The sequence below is a fragment of the Phycodurus eques genome, chromosome 11 (assembly GCF_024500275.1).
Source record: "Phycodurus eques isolate BA_2022a chromosome 11, UOR_Pequ_1.1, whole genome shotgun sequence".
NCBI lineage: Eukaryota > Metazoa > Chordata > Actinopteri > Syngnathiformes > Syngnathidae > Phycodurus > Phycodurus eques.
This window is the reverse complement of record NC_084535.1, coordinates 20,541,372-20,564,393: the sequence shown is the minus strand read 5'-3', so window position 1 is coordinate 20,564,393 and position 23,022 is coordinate 20,541,372. Positions and strand designations below refer to the sequence as shown.

At 40.9% G+C, this 23,022-nt stretch overlaps 1 protein-coding gene across 7 annotated transcripts; it reads right to left on the bottom strand.

Moving 5' to 3' along the window:
- Positions 1-5,362: 5,362 nt before the first annotated feature.
- ikzf1 (IKAROS family zinc finger 1 (Ikaros)) lies at positions 5,363-22,676 on the bottom strand. 7 transcript variants are annotated; one of them, XM_061690112.1, is made up of 8 exons: positions 22,449-22,676; positions 18,387-18,440; positions 18,112-18,225; positions 12,205-12,474; positions 8,967-9,134; positions 7,947-8,072; positions 7,447-7,581; positions 5,363-6,814 (listed from the first exon to the last, which is right to left on the bottom strand). In XM_061690112.1, exons 1-8 carry the CDS (start codon positions 22,588-22,590, stop codon positions 6,105-6,107), a joined length of 1,719 nt encoding a protein of 572 aa, XP_061546096.1. In that variant the 5' UTR covers positions 22,591-22,676; the 3' UTR covers positions 5,363-6,104. The 7 variants fall into 7 exon arrangements, with proteins under 7 accessions (XP_061546096.1, XP_061546103.1, XP_061546101.1 ...); XM_061690119.1 differs by having other exon boundaries at positions 7,447-7,578; positions 22,449-22,652; XM_061690117.1 differs by having other exon boundaries at positions 22,369-22,534.
- Positions 22,677-23,022: the final 346 nt, after the last annotated feature.

Sequence of the window (23,022 nt, the reverse complement as noted above, 5' to 3'; positions counted from 1 at the left end):
CCCAAACGTAAGGCCTGATTTCTCTTTTTGTTTGATTTTTGTCTTACTTGTACAACCAAGAGCATGCATCCTCAAATACTGTACCAATACAGCGGTTTAACCTGAAAGCAATTTTTCTTTTCTTTTTTTTTTAACCGACAGCTCTACTTGTGTACAAGTGTGTCCCACTGTCACAGCCACATCTTGAGAAGCACATTGAAAATGGTGAACAAATTTGCAATGTCAACATTTAATGTCTTCATGTCACTTTGCATTAATGGGACATAATGCTTTTGTGTGAAGTCCACCAGCACAAACATGTTCACACTGTAGGAACTTAAGTGTAATTCACTTAAAGCTGTTGGAGTAAATGGACTGTAGTAAGCATTTGTAAATATAAAATAAAGACATGGTCTAAATCTGAAAAGGTCAATGAATGTTCATACTACAGTATACAACAACAGAAAATGTTCTGTGTAATAGCAAAGCAAATTTATTTATATAGCGCATTTCATACACAAGGTAACTCAATGTGCTTTACATGATTAAAAGCATTTAAAAACAAAGGAATAAAAACAGCTTACAAACCTTTAAAACAAAGAGAAAAAAAATACAATTAAAACAGCGTACAGTGCAAGAAATATCATTTAAAAGTGGAAATGCTCTAAAAAGCGTGAGGAAAAAAAGAAGAGTTTTTAACCTGGACTTAAAAACATGCACACTTGGGGCTGACGTCACTTCTGTTGGCAAGTTATTCCATTTGTGTGCAGGATAATAGCTAAATGCTGTTTCACCATGTTTGCTTTGGACTCTGTGCTCCACTATTTGACCTGACTGTCGATCTCAGCGATATATCTCATTAGCATTTCATTCATGTATTCTGAACCTAAACCGTTTAATGATTTATAGACGAGTAGCAGAACTTTAAAATATATTCTAAAGCTGACTAGAAGCCAGTGTATGCATGGATCAGCTTCTCCTGGTCTGCTTGATACATGCAAGCCTTCACTCTGGATATGTTCTTCAGATGGTAGAAGGCAGTTTTAGTAATTGATTTGATATGACTGTTGAAAGTCAGGTGGGAATCTATCAGAACACCAAGGTTTTGGACTTGACCTTCATTAACGACGTCCTCCGTGATATGTTGAACCAGTTTGTTTTTGTCTATTTGCATGACATTCTCATTTTCCCCTGCTCCCTTGAAAAACATCACCGTCATGTACGTCAAGTCCTCCAACGCCTCCTTGAAAACCGCCTTTATGTTAAACCCGAAAAATGTGTATTACACCTCTCCTCCATACACTTCCTGGGCTACGCTATCTCTAAAGGACAACGACCCTGCCAAGATCCAAGCCATCGTTAACTGGCCCACTCCCACCACCCGTAAAGAACTGCAACGTTTCCTTGGATTCACTAATTTTCACCGTCGATTCATCTGTAATTACAATAAGGTCGCAATTCCCCTCACTAACCTCACATCCACCAGCTCCCCCTTTCAGTGGACCCCGGCAGCATCCCAAGCATTTAGTCAAGTCAAGACCCTGTTCACCAGTGGGCCCATTCTTCGCCACCCCGACCCCTCCCTCCGGTTTGAGGTCGAGGTTGACGCCTCGGACACGGGAGCAGGGGCTGTCCTGTCGCAGCGGGACCCCACGACCCAGAAGCGTCACCCCTGTGCCCGTTTGTCCCCTGCCGAGAGGAACTACGACGTCCGCAACCGAGAGCTACTGGCCATTGTATGGGCCTTGGAAGAGTGGAGACACGGGATGGAGGGGACTGAACTACCATTTATCATTTGGACAGACCACAAGAATCTCTCTTACCTGCGTTTCGCCAAACGCCTTAACCCTCGCGAGCTCGCTGGGCTCTCTTCTTGAGCAGGTTTAATTTCAGTCTCTCCTTCCGTCCTGGCTCGAAAAACAGCATACCAGAGGTCTCTCTCCAGACCATGGCTTGTGCTGTAGGATTTGACCACAAACATGTCAGGGAAAGCCTACGACAAAATCAAAAGAGAGATAAAGTCAATCGCAATGTAGATTTTGGTTGATTGATTGAGATCTTGGGGATTTTTAAGGTGGAAAAAAAAAAACGAAAGCAGTGACATGGAGGAACATGGACCCTCCATCCGTTAATTTTCTGAACCGCTGCTCCTCACTACGGTCGTGGGGGTGCTGGAGCCTATCCCAGAAAGAGCATTAATGACGATGATGCAACAGATTCAGAGAAACTAAATATTTCCCATCCATGGCCCTATTAAAGAGAATTGTTTGATATTGTTGATTACAAGAATAAGTCATGGCAAATATGTTTTGTCTTGTGCTAGCCTAAAAACCACCAGCTTCTGGCATTCCAAAATAATTTGTCTAGTCTGAAAAAAAACAGATAACAGAGGTGTATTTCTTCAGTTATCCAGCCATCATTAGCTAATTTTGCACTATTTTTTGTTTACTAGCTCACCATGTTATCAAAGAACACTGTTTTGATAGTGTTTCTAGTCATTTTTTTTCTTCTTTATGCAAGTTAATGAAAGAGGGAAACCATTTCTATTCTTATATCTGTTTGTCCAAGTTATCAAAATGGATATAGATTTCATAGTCTGTACTACTTTTACTAAAGGAGTTGAATCTGTACTTCTATTTTACCAGTCTTTTTTTTTGTTTTTTTTTACATGAGTACCTGTACTTCTACTGTCTGTAAGTGGAGAGCGTGAGTACATTTGCCACCTCTGACTAATTATTCCACTCCTACAACCCAGTGTGGCATCCAACTAACTTTGAACTTCAACTTTAAGGTTAAAGTACATATTGTTGCTTCAAGGGAGTATTTTAAGGTGAAGGGGGAAGTGAGAGGTGGAATTGTGTAGCAGGTCTTGTTGGACTGGCCCTCTCATGCAAATGTCCCTCTCTCCCCTCTTGGGTCTCAGCCAAGCGTGGGACCTCGACGCTACCCACAGCTGGTTCCCACTTCTGCTAAATCACACTGCAGGCCACTGGATGATGCTGTCACATCACAACGCCAGTGCTGAGTAGTCCTCCGTTGACATGCGTGGCGATCCAAGCCCTGGCCCCGGTGTCTGCTCCAGTGCCTGATCTTCTCTGTCCCAGCTCTCCGCTGTTCTCTCTGAGGACCCTGCAGCTCGTGGACTCGTCAGCTACTGATTGTGGAAAAAGTTAATCTGAGCACCTTTCCCGTTATAATCTTGAAACCTCATCGCGTTGAATCATGCTCGCGTGATAATCCGTTGTGGAATGTGAAAGTTATCATTTACTGTTATTAACACCACATATTAGTGGGTGCATGATTATTAGGGGCTCAAATCCGGGCTCCGGCCTCCCTGTATGGAGTTTTCATGTTCTCCCCATGCTTGCATTTGTAGTGTTTGGATAAAACATAATTTACTTAAGAAATAAATTTGTCGAAGTTGAACACCTGCGCCTGATTTATGTTTTTAAAGTTAAAATCAAACAAATTTTGTGTCGTAAGGGCACCACGCCACTTTTTATGTCTACAATTTAGAGAAAGCGACGAGAAACCTTATATCATTCTCATAATCTGAATGTTGCTTCATTTGATGAAATACGAGTTCTAGATTACAGAGGTTTCATTATTAAACTTAAAACACACGCAAAACACATCAAAGAGTGGAATTTTATAGAATATTTAATGAAATCTACAAGGGATCTATAGGGAAACATACAAAGGGGTCTAACTACAGAAAGAAAATAGCACTAATAATGGTGAAAGAATGATAAATAGGCGTACGAAAGGGGAAATAGAACATTATGTCACTCACGACTTGACAGACGAATCCCAACTGAGGGAAACCCTAGGTTAAAATGTTTAACTGAAAACAGATAAAAGCTCCATGTTTCTTGTCCAGATTAAGTTTCAGTAGATCAATTATACTTTACTATGGACAGTTTTGAGAAACCCCTGTTATTAAATGTGTCGTTATTTTGTTTGTATGCATATATAAATCTGAAGATGTGCCAAGGGCGAGTCTAGGTGAAGTACTTTGGGTGGGCTGAGCCCATGACCTAATTGTGGAAAGTACCCTTCTGAAATTTGATCGAGCTTTTTAGACCTTGAAAAAGACCATTTGGTGGGTGATCCAAAATAGGGCTAGCGTCGCCACTAATAAATAATAATAATAATATTAATATATATATATATATATATATATATATATATATATATATATATATATACACACACAGACAGCGGATGAAATAAGTATTTAACACGTCACAATTTTTCTCACTAAATACAGGGTGATTGAAAAGTAATTCCCTATTTTTAAGTACTTAATTTCAGTTCTGAACTATAATTCTTACAAGAAATGAACATGAGAAGAAAGTGTATTGCATGGAGTTTTATTTAAAATGCGACATGGGCGCCAGCATTAACCACCAGTTTCTCAAGCCGCCTGGGAACCGCATTGATTGTGGGATGGAAGAAATAACTTCTCGTATTCGCCCTTCAAGTTCTTCCAAAGTCGTTGCTTTGGTAGAATAGACTTGCTCCTTTAATCATGCATCATACACAAAAAAATGTAGAAAAATATTACACATGTTAATAAATTATTATCTATTATTTCAAAATAGGGAGTACTTTTCCATCACCCAAGGTGCTAATGATTGGAAAATTCACCAGATGTTGGGAACAACCCAAGTAATCCATTCATACAAAGAAAGTAGGACAAATACGCTCAGAAATTAAGTTACGCCCTATCTTGGCATAAAATACTTAACGGAGAACCTTCATATTGTATCAGACACAATGGGGAAATTCTTTGCTATTCAATTAGCTCCAAGTGCATAATTAGTTTATTAGCTAATAGCTACGCAGTACGCACCATGACAAGCCTCTGTCGAGTCAATGCCGACACATAACAAATAGCAATTCAAAAGGAGGCATTTCATAGACCTTGTCAGGGTTGTAAATCAAGCATTACCTGGTCATTAGCGTAAACACACCTGGAAATGTGTGCAATTGTTCTGACCATAGATATGAAGACTACACCAGCGTGCAGACCGACAGATTGACGTGCCTACGTGGCAGCCATGTTGGAAAAGTCGATGTTCCCTTCAAATGCAATGCTTGGACATTGAATTTAATTCATAACTTGCTCATGTCGCAACAAATTTTCATGGTTTCCTTTTTTTGTCAATGCCAAAGCATGTGACATCACCACAGAAAATTCTTTATTAATTATTATTATTATTATTTTTTTTTTAATTAAATGAATTTGAGGATGAATTCATAGGGTGGGCCAAAACTGGGCTGGCCTCGCCACTGTGATGTACACATTCTCTTGTGTTCCTTCTTCAATCTCATTACAACAGTTTACTGGACAACAAATGAAGTCAAGATTATTCTCCCTTATATAAAATATTCTTTATTGATATTTTGTTACCATGAAACTCCCTCTAAGCCTCAAACAGCTGAAATCTTGTGAGCAAAACAATTCTAATTTGACAGGAACGTAACAATTTCCAATATAACATTGTCTTCATCTTTGCCGTTCAGCAGCAGTCATGTTTTCGCCATAAACACACTTAATACAGTTGAACAGGAGGAGTGGCAACTATTCTATTGACAAACACCAATCACAGTAATAAATACAAAAAAAAAATGAGCAACTAAATGTAATATAAATAATATGTGGGTTGTTGTACTCGATGAAGAGTTATCTACATTGGCATTTGTGATTGATTGTGTTTTATCCAGACAATTAGCTTGCACTGATTGAACACACCTGTAAATACATATGTTTTTTTAAGTAAAAAAAAAAAACCAAACAAAATAAAGTTGCTGCTTGGTTGTAGAAAAAAAGTGTCCCTATACACACATATAATGAAACGTAAGAACATTTACATACTGTAAGATGTGATGCTGTTTTGGCACAACATTTTTGCCATTTTGTCTTTAATGAACACTATTTAGTTTGTTATTTTTTTTACATACGTTTTATATTTAAAAATGAGATACAGGTGGCTTTTAAACACTTCTGTATTCCACAAACATGCACACTGTATAAAAACACACTTTCACACGTCAACTGTTTATTTCATATTATGCACTTCCAGGCATTGATTTGATGTGTGTGTTGTGGTCATTACGTGTCAGTAGCGATGCTCCCCTCGTGTAATGTGAGAAGAGAACTCATATCGGTCTTGACTGCGATGGCCACAGAGATTGCATTCAAAGGGGTCTCTGAAGCCGTGGCAGCCCATGTGTATGGTGTACATGACATGGTCCAGGAAGAGAACACGACAATGTTCACACCTGTACGCCCTCACCTGCTCACCGTCCGCCGTCATCACTTTGAAGCCCTCCGAGGCCATCTCCATGCTTGCTCGGATGGCCTCGTACTGTCGGTGCTGTTCCTCCTTCACGTGGGGCAGCGCGCCATTCCGCACCCCCGAGGTGATGTGATTGGTCAGGTAGATGAGGCCGGGGGCCGCCCCACCTGCTCGATCACCGCTGTTGCTCTCCGTGTCAGTGGAGTCTTGGCCGCTGTGGCTCGGAGAGCCGTCCTTCTCGCTGGAGGCAGACTTGGACTTGGAGAGCAGAAGCAGGTTCGCGGCCGCACTGTCCTTGGCTGACAGGTTGTGGCCCGTTCCTGTTTGTGCTTCCGGGGCCGGTTTGTGCAGCGGGTAGATGGAGCCCATGCCCACATCAGAAGAGGAGGCAGGGGAGGGCTGGACCAGGGGCCGGAGCGACTCTGCCCCCAGGTAGCTGATGGCACTGTTGATGGCCTGGTCGATGACGTGGGGCTGAATCAGCTCGCCTGGCGCTCCGTCGTAGGAGAGGTCTGACAGGCGCTTTTCACCTGAGGAAACACACGTATGTTGATTGTCACAGACACGAAAATGTATGGCCTAAATCTTGTGACAGAACATCTTGAGCTAGGCTCTTGAGGTCATTTTCTCACTTTACCATTCCAGATCATATAGGTAGATCAAATTGAAAAATGTATGAGATAAAACACAACAAAAATAGAAAAAAAAAAAAGTGGCTACTTAAATGGACACACCATAAAAAGAGGCCTATTTCTCATTATAAACTTTGTAAATCAACCGCTTTCCACAAAAGTGTAGGCTCACTACTTGTCAAGTTCAAGTAAGTTCCTGTGAGACTCTACACTGCGGTTGTCTGTTCTGTTCAACGTCCGAGCCAGTCCGAGCCAGTCAGGTAAGTGAACCTGAAGTGACTTTTCAAGAGCTGCTACCATTTATAGGAAGTAAAGTCGCAAAACGTTAGCGCTTTAAGATGAGCTCACAAGCAGTGGGTTACCCTCATATAGTTCATTCGAAAAAATGAATACCAATTTATCACCAATTCAAAACCCTTGATAAAGCTACCGTTATTGTAAAGTGTTACTAACACATTGGATTCACCTATGTAGCATTACTGCATGACTTTATATTTTATGACACAAAGGAAGCAGATTTCAGCCCTTACCCACAAACTTCTGTGGCATAGTGCTCTTACGCTTAGCTACATTATTAGCTAGCCTGTCTAGCACCAAAGCTCTGTCAGATCCCGTCTGGCTTAAGTCTTCCCTCTGTTCATTCTGGCTGCTTTCTTCCTTTACTACTGGAAAGCAAGACAGAGAAGGAGGTTTTAGAGTCAAAATAGGTGGACGTGGTGGAAAAGTGATGTAGTGCTGTAGAAGGGCTGTTTTGTTTGTCTATTTTTTTTTTTTTTCTATCTAGAGCACTAATTTTGATGAATGTCCCTTTACGTATAGTGCATGGGTAATCTATGCGTGTCTCAGTTTCAGCTCACATTTACACAGTCTGCGATGTATGGATGGATGCACAAGTTCAGTGTCCATCAGATATCAAATATAAGCTATAACCTGAACCATTGATTCTGCTCTACTGTGCTGTGCTGATGAAATTAAGTTAAGTAAGTCATCAATATTTAGGTGAAAGGGAAGGCAAACATGAGGCTCCAACCTGTGTAGATGCTGTTCTGCAGCCCCATGCATTGGAGGTAGTTGTGACATCTCTCCTTGTGCTCCTCCAGGGAGCTGCGCTGCTTGTAACTCCGCCCGCAGTAAGCGCACTTGTGGGGTTTTCCGACTACAAAACAACAACAGACAAACATATTCCATCAATGATCACAGTAAAAACGAAATCGATGTTCGATTCAGAAATTGGAAATGTACTCAACAAAATATTTGTGTGATATCCCAATTCAAACAATTTGTTGTAGAACTTGAATTTTTCATAGGCTGTTATGTTTCTGGATTTTTGGCACCAAACATTTTGTTTTTCATTTTTGAGTAGTCTAAATTCTGCACATTTAAAATTGTTCTATTTTTTTTACTGCAGTTCGAATAGATTCATTGCGAATGCTGGCAGACCAGGAACTTGACTTGACTGGTATGCATTTGTCATTGGTGTTAAGCCCCACATGCTCGATAAGGCTTCCTAAAGCTTAATGAGGGAAATTGAATCGCATTATCCGTAAACCCCTTCATAGGGCGAGGAATCATATTTAGTAACTTTGGTAGCAACAGTTAAGTTTAACATTGCTGGCACATGCTTCTCTATTTATCAGTAAGAAATGAATGATTTCAAAAGAGTACGGATAAAAAAAAGTTATACTTTCAAAGTTATACGTTCATGTCATAAAAAACATATTAAAATGGTAAACATTTGGGGAAATTACATAAAAAACAGCTCATAAGGTTTAATATCACATGTAAATAAGTTGACTGAGAAAATGAATGCCATGATGTCATTATAAAATGCATGAAGGCAATTGCCAATTGATGTGCTCTCACTGCAGAGCACATCATGTACAGCTCTGGGGGGAAAAAAAGACACTGACCCTTTTGGCATTCTTTATTCCCCGCAAGTAAATACTCCGAATGACAATAATGGTATTTGAAATTTCGGAGTTATGTTGTCAGTAGTTTATAGAATGAATCGCCACTGCAGTAGTGTGTGACTGAACTTTGCGTTACTCACCAGAGTGGGTGCGCAGGTGTCCGGAGAGAGCGTCCCTCCTGCGACAGGCATAACTGCAAAGGTGACACTTGAAGGGTTTCTCTCCAGAGTGGAGCTTGATGTGACGCAGCAGGTTGCCCTTCTGGGTGAAAGAAGCACCGCACTGGCTGCACTGGAAGGGACGTTCTCCTGAGAGCAAGAACACAACACAAGAAAATACTGTTAAGTGACAGCTGAAACAATGAACACCATTGTTTTAACATGTATTTTTGATGAGGACTTTCCTCCTGATCTCGGTCTGAAAGAGTATGCTACAGCAGCGGGAAAGTGGGGTCAATGTGTTACGAGCATCCGAGGAAAGCGAGAACAATGACAGAGCGGCTCCGGAGAAGAGGGGGTGTGGGGGTGTTCCACAGTGACGCTCCATCTCTCCATGCTCCCCCCTGCCCCATCAACTCCTGGTGCTCTGATCGAACAAGAGCTTCTCAGACTCAGCCTGGCAGTTTTGTAACGCACCATTGCCTGGGTCAATTTGATCTGAAAATCTCATTTTTTCCTCTTCTTCGTCTCTAAAATAAGAGCAGCACATCACAATGCAAATTCAGCCTCATTTGAATAAAGTGAAGGAAACACTTTGTGTTGAGAGCCAGTCTTCCTGATCAGCGCTCCTGGAATAAATCAATATCCAGCCTCCTCGAGTGTTGTGGCCTTCTGTGAGAACCTTTTCATATGGCTTTTTCAACGCCTCCTCCTCAATAAAATAAGAGTCACCAGTGAAGCAGCAAAAATATATAAAAGGGGAAATTCATTAAAAAAGCATTTCAGGAGCAAAGACTCACCACAGAATATTTTCTATTCAAATGGGAGGCACTTCATTACATCTTTTATTGTACTTTCATTTACATTAGCCTACTGTTCCCCGATTCCATTTTGAGTGTCATTAGTTTCTACAGCATGACAGTTAAGTGCCTTTTTCAAAAATGTTCCCCACCACTGGTTTGGGTTCATTATGATAGAATATCAATTCACCATTTTTGCGAACTTTTAATAGCTAGATATATTTGTGACTGCACGGAGATCCCATTTAATTGTTGCATAGGGAGACCATTTTTCTCAACTTGGGCAAGTTTTTTTTTTTTTTTTTTAAGATTATCTGATTGCACAATAATGTAATAAGTTACTCTTTACTTTTCACATGGTCTTACTCAGTTCTTTTTTTAGCATGACAAGACATACCTGCATCCACACAGCCAAACTACAGGACAAGTATTATCACACATTGTTTGTTCGGAATGCACAAAGAGACACAAGCGAAGTTGCAGTAAAGCATTTGCCAAAATTCTTTTTTTATTTGTTATTTTTTTTTGCATAGTTTCCCCACAAAGATAACGCAAGTTAACATAAAATGTGGTTTGTGAACAAGTATAATTACCTCCAGACCTGTTAAATCAAGAAAACAGTTAAATAAAACCTGTTTACAAAATGAAGTCAAAAGAAGTAAAAACAGCTCAAAAAGCTGCAAACAAATTTTACGATCCAAAGAAATTGAAGAACAGATGAGAAATAAAGTAGATGAGCTCTATCAGTCTTGAAAAGGCACAGTTGACGTGTGAAAGTGTGTTTTTATACAGTGTGCATTTCTAAAGCTTTAGGACTCCAGTGAACCACGGTGAGAGCCATTATCCACAAATGGAGAAATCATGGAACAGTGGTGAACCTTCCCAGGAGCGGCCGGCCGACAAAAATGACCCCAAGAGCACAGCGATGACTCATCCGGGAGGTTAAAAAGGAACCCAGGACAACATCTACAGAACTGCAGGCCTCCTTTGTCTCAGTTAAGGTCAGTGTTCATGACTCAACAATAAGGAAGAGACAATAATAACAATAAGGAAGAGAAAATGTCATCCATGGCAGAGTTCCAAGGCGAAAACCACTGCTGACCAAAAATAACATGAAAGCTTGTCTTACTTTTGTAAAAAAAAAAAAAAAAAAAAAAAAAACACACCTGAATAATTCTGGGAGGATATTATATGGACTGACAAGATGAAATTCCAACCTTTTGGAAGGTCCGTGCCTCGTTACATCTGGCATAAATGGAACACAGCATTTCAGAAAAAGAAAATTTTCCAACAGTCAAACATGGTGGTGTAGTGTGATGGTCTGGGTTGTTTTTCGGCTTCAGGACTTGGATGACTTGCTATGATTGATGGAACCATGAATTCTGCCTTTTAGCAGAAAATCCTGGGGGACAATGTTAGGCCATCAGTTCATGACCTCAAGCTGAAGCGTGCTTGGGTTCTGCAGCAGGACAACAAACCAAGAACATCAGCAAGTCGACTTCGAAATGACTAAAAAAAGAAAAGGTTTTGAAGAAACCAAGTGAAAGTCAGGAGTTGAATCCGATTGAAATGCTGTGACATGACCTTAAAAAGGCAGTTCATGCTTGAAAACCCACCAGTGTTGCTGAATTAAAGGAGACGCGCAAGAAGAGTGGACCAAAATATCTCCACAGAGATGTAAAAGTTTTAGAGAACATTTGATTTCAGTTGTTGCTGTTGAGAGTGGCCCAACTACTTATTAAGTTTAGGGGGTAATTTTTTCCCCACAAGGCCGGATAGTTTGTTTGTCCTCAATTAATAAAATTACCCTGCGATTGGCTGGCAACCAGTTCAGGGTGTACCGCGCCTCCTGCCCGATGATAGCTGGGATAGGCTCCAGCACGCCCGCCACCCTAGTGAGGAGAAGCGGCTCAGAAAATGCATGGATGGATGGAAATAAAATTACCATTTTAAAAACTGCATGTTTACTTGGGTTATCATTAGCTGATATTTACAATTATTTGATAATCTGAAACATTAACTGCGATTGGCTGGCGACCAGTTCAGGGCGTACCCCGCCTCACGCCCAAAGATTGCTGGGATAGGCTTCAGCACGCCCGCGACCCTAGTGAGGAGAATGGGTACAGAAGATGGATGGATGGATGGATGGATGAAACATTAACGAGGGGAAACTATGCAAAAAAAAAAAAAAATTTGAGAAGGGGGCAAATACGTTTTGACAGCACTGTTTAGCAGGCGTGACTTTCATGCTAAAGCAAAAGAAAAAAGTACCAAGACACCCATTTTGAGTCTTCATTTGTAAATCTAAGGAAGTCTTCCAAACATGGGATGGTGCCACTTGGCTGCCCCTCATCCATCCTCTCAAACTAACATTGAAAATGGGTGCATATGGAGGGCATGATGTATTGCAGGTGGCTTACCAGTGTGGCTTCGCTTGTGCACCATCAACACATTGGGGCCAATACAAACTATCCCACAGATATCGCACTTGAGCTTCCCGTTGGACAGCCGGATGCCACCAGCCGAGGAGAAGACCTTGGCTTGGGGACTCGGCTGTGAGCCGTTCACCTTGACCCCCGAGGCATCGATCACGCGCAAGTCTTCCGCGCACTCCTCCTCCTCCACGCCATTCATGTCACAGGACAGCCCATTCTCCTCATCACTGCGAGCCTCAACTTTAATGTTACAGGCTGGAAAAGAGGGCAGGGGGGAGGGGAAGGGCCACGGTTTAGAAGAAGAGCAAGATTCTGTCATGATGTCATATGGAACGAGCGATGGGCAGTCTGTTAACGTGACGTGTAATTAGTTCATGTTACATATGAAAAGATAAAGCTAGCTTTTGTGACATCACGTGACCTTTACCTAGTCTGTGAACATTCAACTTTGTTTTCTCTGTGATAAGGTCTGAATTCCAATTTAGTGCCTATATAGACAGAACTGTGTCACTCGGTAATTGAGTCGTGGCACGCTGGATTTACTCTCCACGATTCGAAGGACCCCATACCTTTTTTTGGTCCCTTGTCCCACACGGAATCAGATATTCTCAGATCCCAATGAGGCCACATGAGAATATGTGGGTGAAAGCTGATGTGACTCAAATGTCACACCCACAGATGTGGTGCCCCTGAGCAGCACTGAAAATCTTGAACTAGGTCGCCTGTTCTACCAGCATCAACAATGTTCATTATCGTTGTGCAATGAAAAGTTGTGGGTAAATGCTCACTTTCTCTTGTTTTTTCTTCCTTACATGATGTGAATCTCGGGATTCTCCTCAATGTATTGTCAAAGGAAATAAATGGCCAGTGAAAGTGGAGTCAAACCGTCATTAAGACAAGAGCCGATTGCCATTTGTTTTTTCCAATAATCCAAATGCAGACAGCTTCAGATAATAAACCAACTATTTTGAGCTTGACAATAAACGACAAACCTCAGTGAGCGTTCACACATTTTTCCATGATTCTATTGTTATCACTGGCAAAATATCGTATCGGTAACATATCGGGAGCTACTTTGGGATTCTCACCCCTAGTGCATTGACCATTGATTAGGCAGGGCACGTGGAGCGACGCTGACAATTACCATTTATGAGCTCAAAGGTGGTAGAAGCCTGTCCAGGCCAGGCTGAAACCTATGTAATATTGAATATGATGTTTCTTCCAAGTTGTCACTGTTATTGGTGTCCTTTCAAGATGTAAACAGAAGTGAAAACGGATACAGGCACTCCATTGAAATTGGGCCGAAACATTGGCATTGTAAATGAAGCATATTGTAAAGATGTTAGGCAGCATCTTTTGTTTAGGATAAGAAGTTCCTAGTTTGCACATATACAAATGACTGCTGAGAAGCCTTCCAAAAAAAAAAACAGTGGGCTCTGCCGCAACGCGCTCCACAAACATGATAGATGCGCTTGAAAAACTTCGCTTATTTTGACAAAATTAATTATATACTAATTAGAGCTTAATTGAACAGTACAGAAGAAGTTGTCTAAATTAGATCTGCTTTGAGTCAGCCTCTATTTTGTCAGACGATTACCATTGTGGTCACTCTGTGTTGAACCTCTTATTAGCTTTTTGTACTTGCATTTTCTTGGGTTTTGTGTGCGACGCTGAATTTTATAGCTGCTTAGAAAGTGTTGTAACAATAAAACCTTTATATATTTTGGGACAACTATATTCATTTGGAAAAAAAAACTACGTTATTAACGTAGATTTAAGAGTTTTGCATTGCACCTTAAAAACTTCCTTAATGATAAAAATGTATATGTTCACGATTCTGACAATTCAACATTTGATATGATCATTCTGTAGTGCCGTCCTAAAGCAAGATGGTGTCACGCGGGTGGAAAAGATTCAGTAAATGTGTGTTTGAGAATGTCAACAATAAGCTCATCGCACGCCATCAAACTTAGGTGAAACAAATGACAGCGAGATAAACAGGAAACCGAGACACAGGAAGCCGCGTGAAACGAAGGACTGCAGCATTGACAATATGATAGACATACATGCAAATTCTTGCTGATTTTCATCCTCGTTTCAATCAATCAGAATCTGCAAATTAGCACATCGCGTGTGCATGATGATGGCTATCAGAGCCGTCGTTTTTATTTGATTTGTGGGTTTCCCGGAAAAGAGAAGTTCCCTTTGCGTACGAACGACCTTCTCCTTCTTTCTTTTAACAGAATTGACAGACATCATGGATGTCGCCAAGCTACGGTTTGTGTGTCATGTTCACAGCCTGATTTCCCCACGCTTCAAACCCCTCTGCTTTTACAACCGAAGAGAAAGAAGTGGAAATCATGAAACATTTTGGAATCCATGGAAAAGGGGAAGCTTCAGAAAGAGGGCCTGTGTAACTGAAATACCAAGAATTATGGAGAAGTGACAGAAAGGGAAGCATGGGAAAGGAATTGTAAAACAACATGTAACTGAAAGAGGTTGACTTTTTTTCCCCCTCTCTTGTTTGCTTGATCCTCACATTTGCAGAGAAAACATGTCTCGATATTTCTACACCGTCACATTTTGGTTGTATGTTTGGAAGCTTATTTTCGTTACATTTTGTCTTTTTTCTTCTGATGAGTAGATCAGAAAAGACAAAAAATCGTGCAAAAAGTATGATGCACAAAAAAAAAAAAAAAAAAAAGCAAAATGAACACAAACATATGGTTACATTTGAGTGCAGGTACTCATGTTTGATCTCACTCTCTATTTTATTCCCCATTTGTTGCATCTATTATGTTAAGTCCTTGAACTAACCCTAAACAATTTATAATGTCGCTGTCTAGTGAAAATCATGTACACTATCGCAAGTTTTTTTTCTTCTTCTTCTTGTCTGAAAACACACATGCTATTCATGATTTTTTAAGGGATCAACACAATAAAAAAAAAAAAAAACCTGAGCAAATTTGGAGATATATTTATAAAAAAGACATACTGTTTTATAAATTTATGAAACATTTTGACTTGGATATTTCACTTTCAGTTTCTCAAATAATTTAAGTAATGAGTAATATTTTAAACTAACCATTTCACAAGTCCAGCTGATAAATTATGAACTAAAATAATATTTATCAATGTGTAACTAGTACGTATACAGTAATTTACTACAGTGAAATTCAATGTTTAAAGGTTTGATGATGCGCTTACATCATCTGAATATTGATCCAACTGACTGGAGTCTGGATTATCACAATTAAAATTGAGCATTTCTTGTCTGTTTTAAAAACTTTCTTCCAAACTAACAAATTGTTTAAAGCGTAGTTTCGGCATGCATACGCAGAGCTGACAGTGGCACCGCAGTTCTTTGTAGTTGAGTCTGTTTTGCATGAATTTACCATCTAAAGGTTACATGCATATACAGTAGTAACATATTGCAGAGAGCTCAAATGCGTCTGTGTTCTTGAATACTCGAGCAAATTTGAGCTTTTAAGTCATGTACTTGACTATTATTTGAAGATGACATTCATTCAAATGGTAAATGAAAAACTAGAAACCTTTCTGTTGGAGCTGTCATGCAAGCCTCCTCTCACTGGAGCAGACATAAGGGAACCGTCGGGCTGTCACTCACTGCTCATGGACATGGGGAAGTTGCAAATGAACTGGGAATAGTAAGAACCTTTTTCACTTTATATCATGTTTGTCACAGTCACTTATCCTGATGAGCTCGTTTTGGGAAGCAAGTGTCACAACCCACGGTAGTCAAACAAACCACGTATCAATAAAACGGCCGGGAGTCGATGTGGATAAATGTTCTCCTTGATTTGCAAACAAAGGAGAAGCAAGTCATGCGGCAGAAGTAATTGGCACATTTCGGCGTTGATAGATAGCAGATATGGGAAGTTAGATAGCAAGTGTTTTAGTTCTTGTCTGCAATGTGGAAACACACACTGAGCTTGCCGGGGGTTCCTGTTACAAAGCTGAAACCTGGTGCAAGGTATTGGAACGATGTGTTCAACACGTCCAACACACAAACAGCCCACTTTTACCCTTTTTGCATCCAAATATGGGAACAACTCAGTGTCTGTCAGTCCAAGTTGCATTTACCAGGATGTCACTTCTTTCAACTTCTGACACAATGACATTCACTGGCAATCAAAAGAGGTCCAATACGTGGCACATGTATGAGAAATGTGCGGTGCACATTATCCCTCCAATTAAGCTAAATTAGATGATCAAAATATGAAGTAACAGCTTTTCAGTCTGATGCTATGCAGTTGCAATCACAATAATAAACACACTGAAAGTGTCAATATAAACTGAGCAGACAAACATAGGTAATAATAATCATCATCATATAATATACAGTAGAAACCATAACTTACTCCATAATAAAGGCATACTTTCTAATATATCTCTTACATTGGACTTCAGGGAATGCTTTTTGCTTTTTTGAACAACTGATATGGATTGCTTCAAACAATAATAAACGAGGCGCGTCATTTGCTTCTGATCCAAGGCATCGACACAAAAATGAAGGAGAAACTTACACTTCCCCCTCTTGTGTTTTCTCTCTAACTACAGAATATAGATGCACCCACTGAGCACATGCTTACACCGTTTTATGCTGGCTGTTTAGGGAAGTAACAAACATACTACTATAAACTACATCACGTTCACACTTATTTTGCTCAATGTCAATCAGCCGCTCTAGATTTGTTGTGCTCTATAAATCTTGTGTACATGTGCATGTTTGTGTGTATATATATATATATATATGTGTGTGTGTGTGCGTGTGTGCGCGCAGGTGTGCATGTTTCAAGTTTGTTGTTGGCCTTGTTCCTGAACTCTTTATCTCCCAGAGTGTTGAAAGTATCTGACGGCAACTTGTTTCTGAGGAAACTCTTACACATCCTATTTCAGTTTCCTCTCGCTTTTCATTTCTCACTGCATGCTGCTAATCTTTGCCGTTATCTGAATGAGTGGAAAAACACAGATATGATAGAAGCTTTTTTTTTTTTTTTTTTTTTAAGCATCGTGTGAATGCAATTTTTGATTGAACATCCATCCATGTTCTACCACTTGTCCTGTCACGAGTGAGCTGGAGCTGTTTGGAATGTGAATGAACATACTTTTTTTTGTGTATAACACCCATATATGTGAGGGACAGCATCACTTCAATAAAGTCAAATAAAAAAAATCCGAACATTTGCACTATATTGCAATTGCAGCCATTTAAGGGGAGTTAAGGGAAATCTACAGCACAGATAGGAACTCCCAAACATCCTTAGCTTTATTCCGTGATATTCCGTGACTTGATGTTGACACACTCAAATCCAGGCCACATTAGCTATTCCTTAAGATTTGGCTTATTAATTACATGCCACGGATCAGACGTTTTTTTTAAAAAAACCTTTTATGCCAATGACCTAAATGCATCCATTCCGCTCTTTTTAGATCCTGTAATTGATCCAGGGGATTAGAAGCCGCAAATATTTCTCACTTAATGTGCAAATTAAAAAAAAAAAAAAAAATGTATGTGTGTAACACTTTTGAATTTGACTTAACTGCTGCTTTGGGAGGGGATTACATTTCTGTTTAATCCTTAATAGGGCAGTCATTAACATTTCAGGAAATTTGAATGAAGACATTCAAAACACTGACGTAAGAACGGTGAGAGCTTACAAATGCCACACGGGAAGGCTGGAGCTGAGAATCGAACCCTAAACCTCAGAACTGTGAGGCAGATGTGCTAACCACCCGTTCGCCGTGCTGTCCAATTCGCTTCAGTTAACCTAAATTTCATGTTTTTCAAATGTGGGAGAAGCGGAAAACCCATGCAAGCCCAGTAAGAACGTGCAAACGGAGTTCGGAAAGATGCGGCTTCGTTTATACCTTTGTCCCCTCTGTCGTGCTGCTGGTGGGCGGAGCCCGCCGACAGGTCCTCTGGGACAGCCATGGGCTCCTCTGCCTCCTCGGCCCCTTCGTTGGCAGGGGGGCTGTCTCGGCCTGGGGTGACACACATCAGAAAGCGCTCGTCACTCCACACGCGCGGACCCCAAGCCCCTCTCTCAGACGACTAGAATTACCTCGGGTGGATTTAAAAGCTGTTTGTGGCTATTGTGTCTACATTGTGGACGTTACAGCTCAATCATGCAGCAGTCGCTTACCTGGCATTGGGGCCATTTCCTGGGCCTCCTCTGTCTCCATGCGGTGCAAGTACTCTAAATGGGGACAGATTGAGATGTAAAAGTATGTACTTTTAATCAAGAGCAAGCAGAGGAAACATTACATGAAGCTGGAGCCGGGTAAAGGGTGTACTCTCGCTATGTCACCTCTGTGAGATCACGCTTGTCGCACCGCTGTCGCCCTCATTACTTTACAAAGAATTACAGACGATTTCATTACAAGTCTGACAGAGTCTGAAATCGGAGCGTGGCCCCGCTTCAGCTGATGGGCCCACCGATATAACGCAGGCTTGCTGGGAACAGGCTTTCAGAGCACATTTGTTATTTATTGTTAATTTCCTGCCACGTAATCATCTAAAAAATGCAAAGTGACCGCAGCAAAATTAAGCAGAAAATTAACTGGCCTCAGGTCACTGAGAATGCGGGCGCTTGCCGTGCTCAGCTGATCACCACTCATGTTCTCTCTAATTTACTGAGCACGCATGGCTGAGTCCGCGGCCTCGGCACAGACACAGTCCCATTCAGAACCCAAAAGAGGAGCAATAAGACGAGGCGAAGCAAGGGCGCCAGCGAGATTGACATCCAGGCAGTGGAATAGATTGCTATTGAGGGTAAGAAGACAAGAGGGCAAATGCAACAAGAAGGTGGGGAGAAACCAGTTTACGAGCAGAGACGAAGAGGATGGAGGATGGAGAAGTTCTCTTTATTTGTTCGATCTGAGCAAGAGAAGGCAGTTGAGTCCAGAGGTGCTCCTCCGGCCAGGGCTGAATATCTGAGGAGTCACCAGTGCTCGTGGCCCCATTAATAATGGATGGGCCTCAAGCCTGAAGCAGATGGGCCCGACAGCCTCGGCCCGGTCTCCGCCACTTCAAGAAGCCCTCGGTGGGGCCGCTGCCCGGTCCAAGCAGCCGCGCAGGGAGAAGTGAAGCTCCTGAAAATAGCGAACCAAGCCCAAGGGAGAAGGGGAACCTCGGCCTTCCTGTTTCGCTAACAGATGGCTCCACACATTTGGAACAAATAGTGGGAAGCGACCGGGCTTCTCTGTCGCAACTCAACAGTATTTTGCGGAGTCAAGTCAGACACAAAGGTCACTGGTGCAAATGATTTACTGCACATCGGGTGTTGCGTGTTACTCGGGTGAGCTGCGAACACCATCCTCCTGCATCTGGAGTTTGGAGGTCGAGGGTATAGGGGGGTATGTATTCTCTTGTGCCCTTTCGTCTGGGCAGATGGTGCGAGGGGAATCACGGATGTGTTGGTGGGGGCACACTGACAGAAATGGGGGAAAAAGAAAGCGAGATCCTATTTACATTCAGCCAAAACCTACTTGCAAAGGCGTCTGTAAAATATGGTGCACACTCAGTAGTCAGGAAGTCTGTGTGCGTGCATGTGTGTGTGTGCGTGTGTGTGTGTGTGTGTGTGCGTATAGGGGTACTGGAAAAGTTTTGGTCTGAGTATAAGTGAGGAGAGGCAGGAAGAGGCTTGTGGGTTGACAAAGGGTTGTGTGCGTGTAGACATTAGTGTTTACGTGCCGTGGATAGGGTGGGTGGAGTGGGGGCATCTTCTCATAGAGATGTGCAAAACAGCTACAACAGCAAGTAGGGTGGAGATGAGTAAGAGCGAAACCGTTAACAGATATGGAGGATCACACCAGCGAATTCTCGATACCCAAAAAGAAGATCACAAACGGCGTGTGTGTGTGTGTGTGTGTGTGTGTGTGTGTGTGTTTCTATGATATCAAATAAATTGCAAGCATGGGTATCTACACTCATCGGTCACAACATAAAAGGAACACCTGCACAATTTATTGAAATTCAATACAAAAGCTGTATACAATATATTCAAGTCTATCCATTATTGACAGTCAGAGAAGGTATTCATTTAACAGTGTGTATTCTTGGGGTTATAGTTTACAGTGGAGTAAAATTACACGGCATGATATTGAGATGTACCGAAGCAGCTCTAACAACTCTATGAAAGTATATTCAGAAGTAAATATTAATGTCTTTTCAAAGTCCAGATTTCTGGTACAGTTGTTGTATTGGACCTTATTGAATTAAGCAGATTTACCTAATGAAGAGTTGAATGGTTGTATAATCATCACTGGTGGAAATGATAAATGAAGTTAAAAAATTAAATAATGGAATCATGCATTTAAAAATACACACACACACACACACACACACACACGTCCAATGTTGTAAATGAAATGAAACCATATTTCAATATTTAGAATAGTGAAACATATCATGAATAATAATCAACCAAAAGGAAATATTATAGCAATCAATCAATCATATATCAATGATAAAATATATCGAATAAATTAAACATGCAAATTTTGTATAAAGTATATATTCTTTATGTGTGTATGCAGGACATAAACTATAATCGTATTATCAGTTAAAATCAAATGTGCCATTCACATTTTTAATTTGTGTTCACATTCAGGTATTCAGTGATATTTGGCAAAAGAGAGATTTGATGTGACTTGGAATATGTGAATTTAAATTGAAAATGATCCTGTGGATTTGAGAAAAGTAATAAATAAAGCGACGAATGCTATCAATAATTAGGGGGCTAACTTGTCTCATATAGCCTCCTGTGCACATTTGTTCACAAGTAGCATCATATCAGTAATTCATGAAATGTATGGATGGTATAAGCGGGGAGACAGAGCTACCAGATGTGTTTCTGGGGGGGCTACTGAGGGAGACGGGGGGGGGGGGGGGAGTAAAGGTGCATTTGAGAGAAGTTTCCTTCATTTGCATGTGACACACTTCACTAGTTTGCTACTCAGACAGTACAATCATTTTAATAACTGCCTGTCTTGCACTGCCTGCTCCCCACCTACTTCTCTTTCTTCAGACAGTACACATGAGGCACACATTTGCAGCACTTCTGCTTCTAACTCTTCTATCAAAAAATTCATTTGTGCAGGTGTGTTTCCAAGCTTTAAATAGAAGGAAAACTGAAATATTTTTTTGGGGAAGTGTTGCTTTTTTGTAAAATGTCTGATTTCCGATTTGAGTTAATTAAATTAGGATTTTTGACTTCCTTTTATTGTTACTTGTTTTAACCATTATATAAAGAAAGTGGTCTTTTAAATATGAATTAAAATTCAACAAATTCTGTTCTATGTTTTCAAAATCAACCCATATGACCACATATTTCTATACACGCACTCACTTAATTCAATTTGTAAAGTTAAAAAGCAGAACATATGAACATTCCTGAGTGTTTTGAGGCAGTCTTTTTTTAATCAAAGAATTTTAAAACTTTTTACCTTTTTGTAAAAAGTTTAATCAGTCCTAAAAAAAAAAAAAAAGATACAAATGTGCACTGTTTTCTTCCCTTTGCACAATTTAAACAACTTAATGAGAATGTGAAACGAGCTTAGACGTGCAGGAAATGATCATGTATTTATCCTTGGACCATCTTTAAGAGTCATGGTAAGGTTCCCGTTTAAGCTGTACTGATATACTTTCTAATTCGGCTATGTTTGACCACCATAATTGTCTAAAAAAAAGAAAGAAGTTGCTCAAAGAAATGCATTTTTAAAGCCTTCAATTTAACTTCTCTGCAGTGGTACGGCATATTCCTTGTGTTACAACAGAAATTAAAAAAAAACAGATGAAAAACCTGAATAAGTAATGAAATTTGGGAAAGACGAGTGAAATTACGATCATTTTTGAATGAAACATTTTTAAAATATGGATCAAACATTTTTCCCAAAAAGAAAATGGAAAATGGGAAATGCCACAAATGTTCCTCTAATTTCTGTGAATGTTGTTGAAGAAAACAGCCTCCAATTTCCAGTGTTTCGTCAAGTGTTGGTGCAATGTGTCGGCAGAGAAAAGCGCGCGTAGGAAACGGGATGAGATGATGCACCTGCAGCCAAACTTTGCAGGAATCTTTTCCAGCGGGCGCATGCCCCCTTAAAAAAGCCTGAACAGGATCTCACCGTGCTCATGTAGAACTCTTCCCCTGTCCTAGAGTTGTTAAGGTTCTTGCTGAGTTAAAGGTCAGTGGAAGCCACTTTACCTGCTATTCCTTGAGTTTGCAGTATGAAGTTCTTCCAACTGTCCCCGGCTCCATGTGCAGAAGGTCGCAGCACCGCGGCCCCATGGAGCTGCGCCCTCAGTCCCTCCCCTCTCCACTGCACTTCCTCGTTCCAGCCCAACATGACTACACTGTCCTCGACTGAGGCATTTTGCTTGCTTTTATCCACAGGCCCGGTGTGTGGCGGGGCGTCTTGGCACTTGCTTTGTGCTGTGCCAATAAAAGCTGACACCCAGGAGACCATTACTGGCAGCCATGCATGAGATGGGATGAGGCGCGTGGAAGAAGAGTGGACCATTCATTGTTTATTTATTTCATTCTCACTGAGGATGCTGATGGAGGAGGGAGGGGGGAAGGGGGGGCACCCCTTCACTCGCATATTGGACAGCTCCCCTTCTGTCACCTATGCTGGCATGCTGAGGCAGTCCATGAAATTAACACAAATACTTTCTTACCCCCTTAATGTCACAATACCTACATAATAACACTCTAAATGTCCAATTAGTCATTAATTAATGTTAATGTAGCCTCACCTGCCACAGTATAATCTAAAAAG

Bases quoted from the DNA above. Each gene is read 5' to 3' on its own strand.
- ikzf1 (XM_061690112.1), bottom strand. From the start codon at position 22,590: ATGTTGGGCTGGAACGAGGAAGTGCAGTGGAGAGGGGAGGGACTGAGG. The intron at 18,441-22,448 runs GTAAAGTGGCTT...GTCCCCATTTAG, and splicing joins GCAAACTCAAGGAATAGCAG to AGTACTTGCACCGCATGGAG. The intron at 12,475-18,111 runs GTATAAACGAAG...CCTCTTTTCCAG, and splicing joins GCACGACAGAGGGGACAAAG to CCTGTAACATTAAAGTTGAG.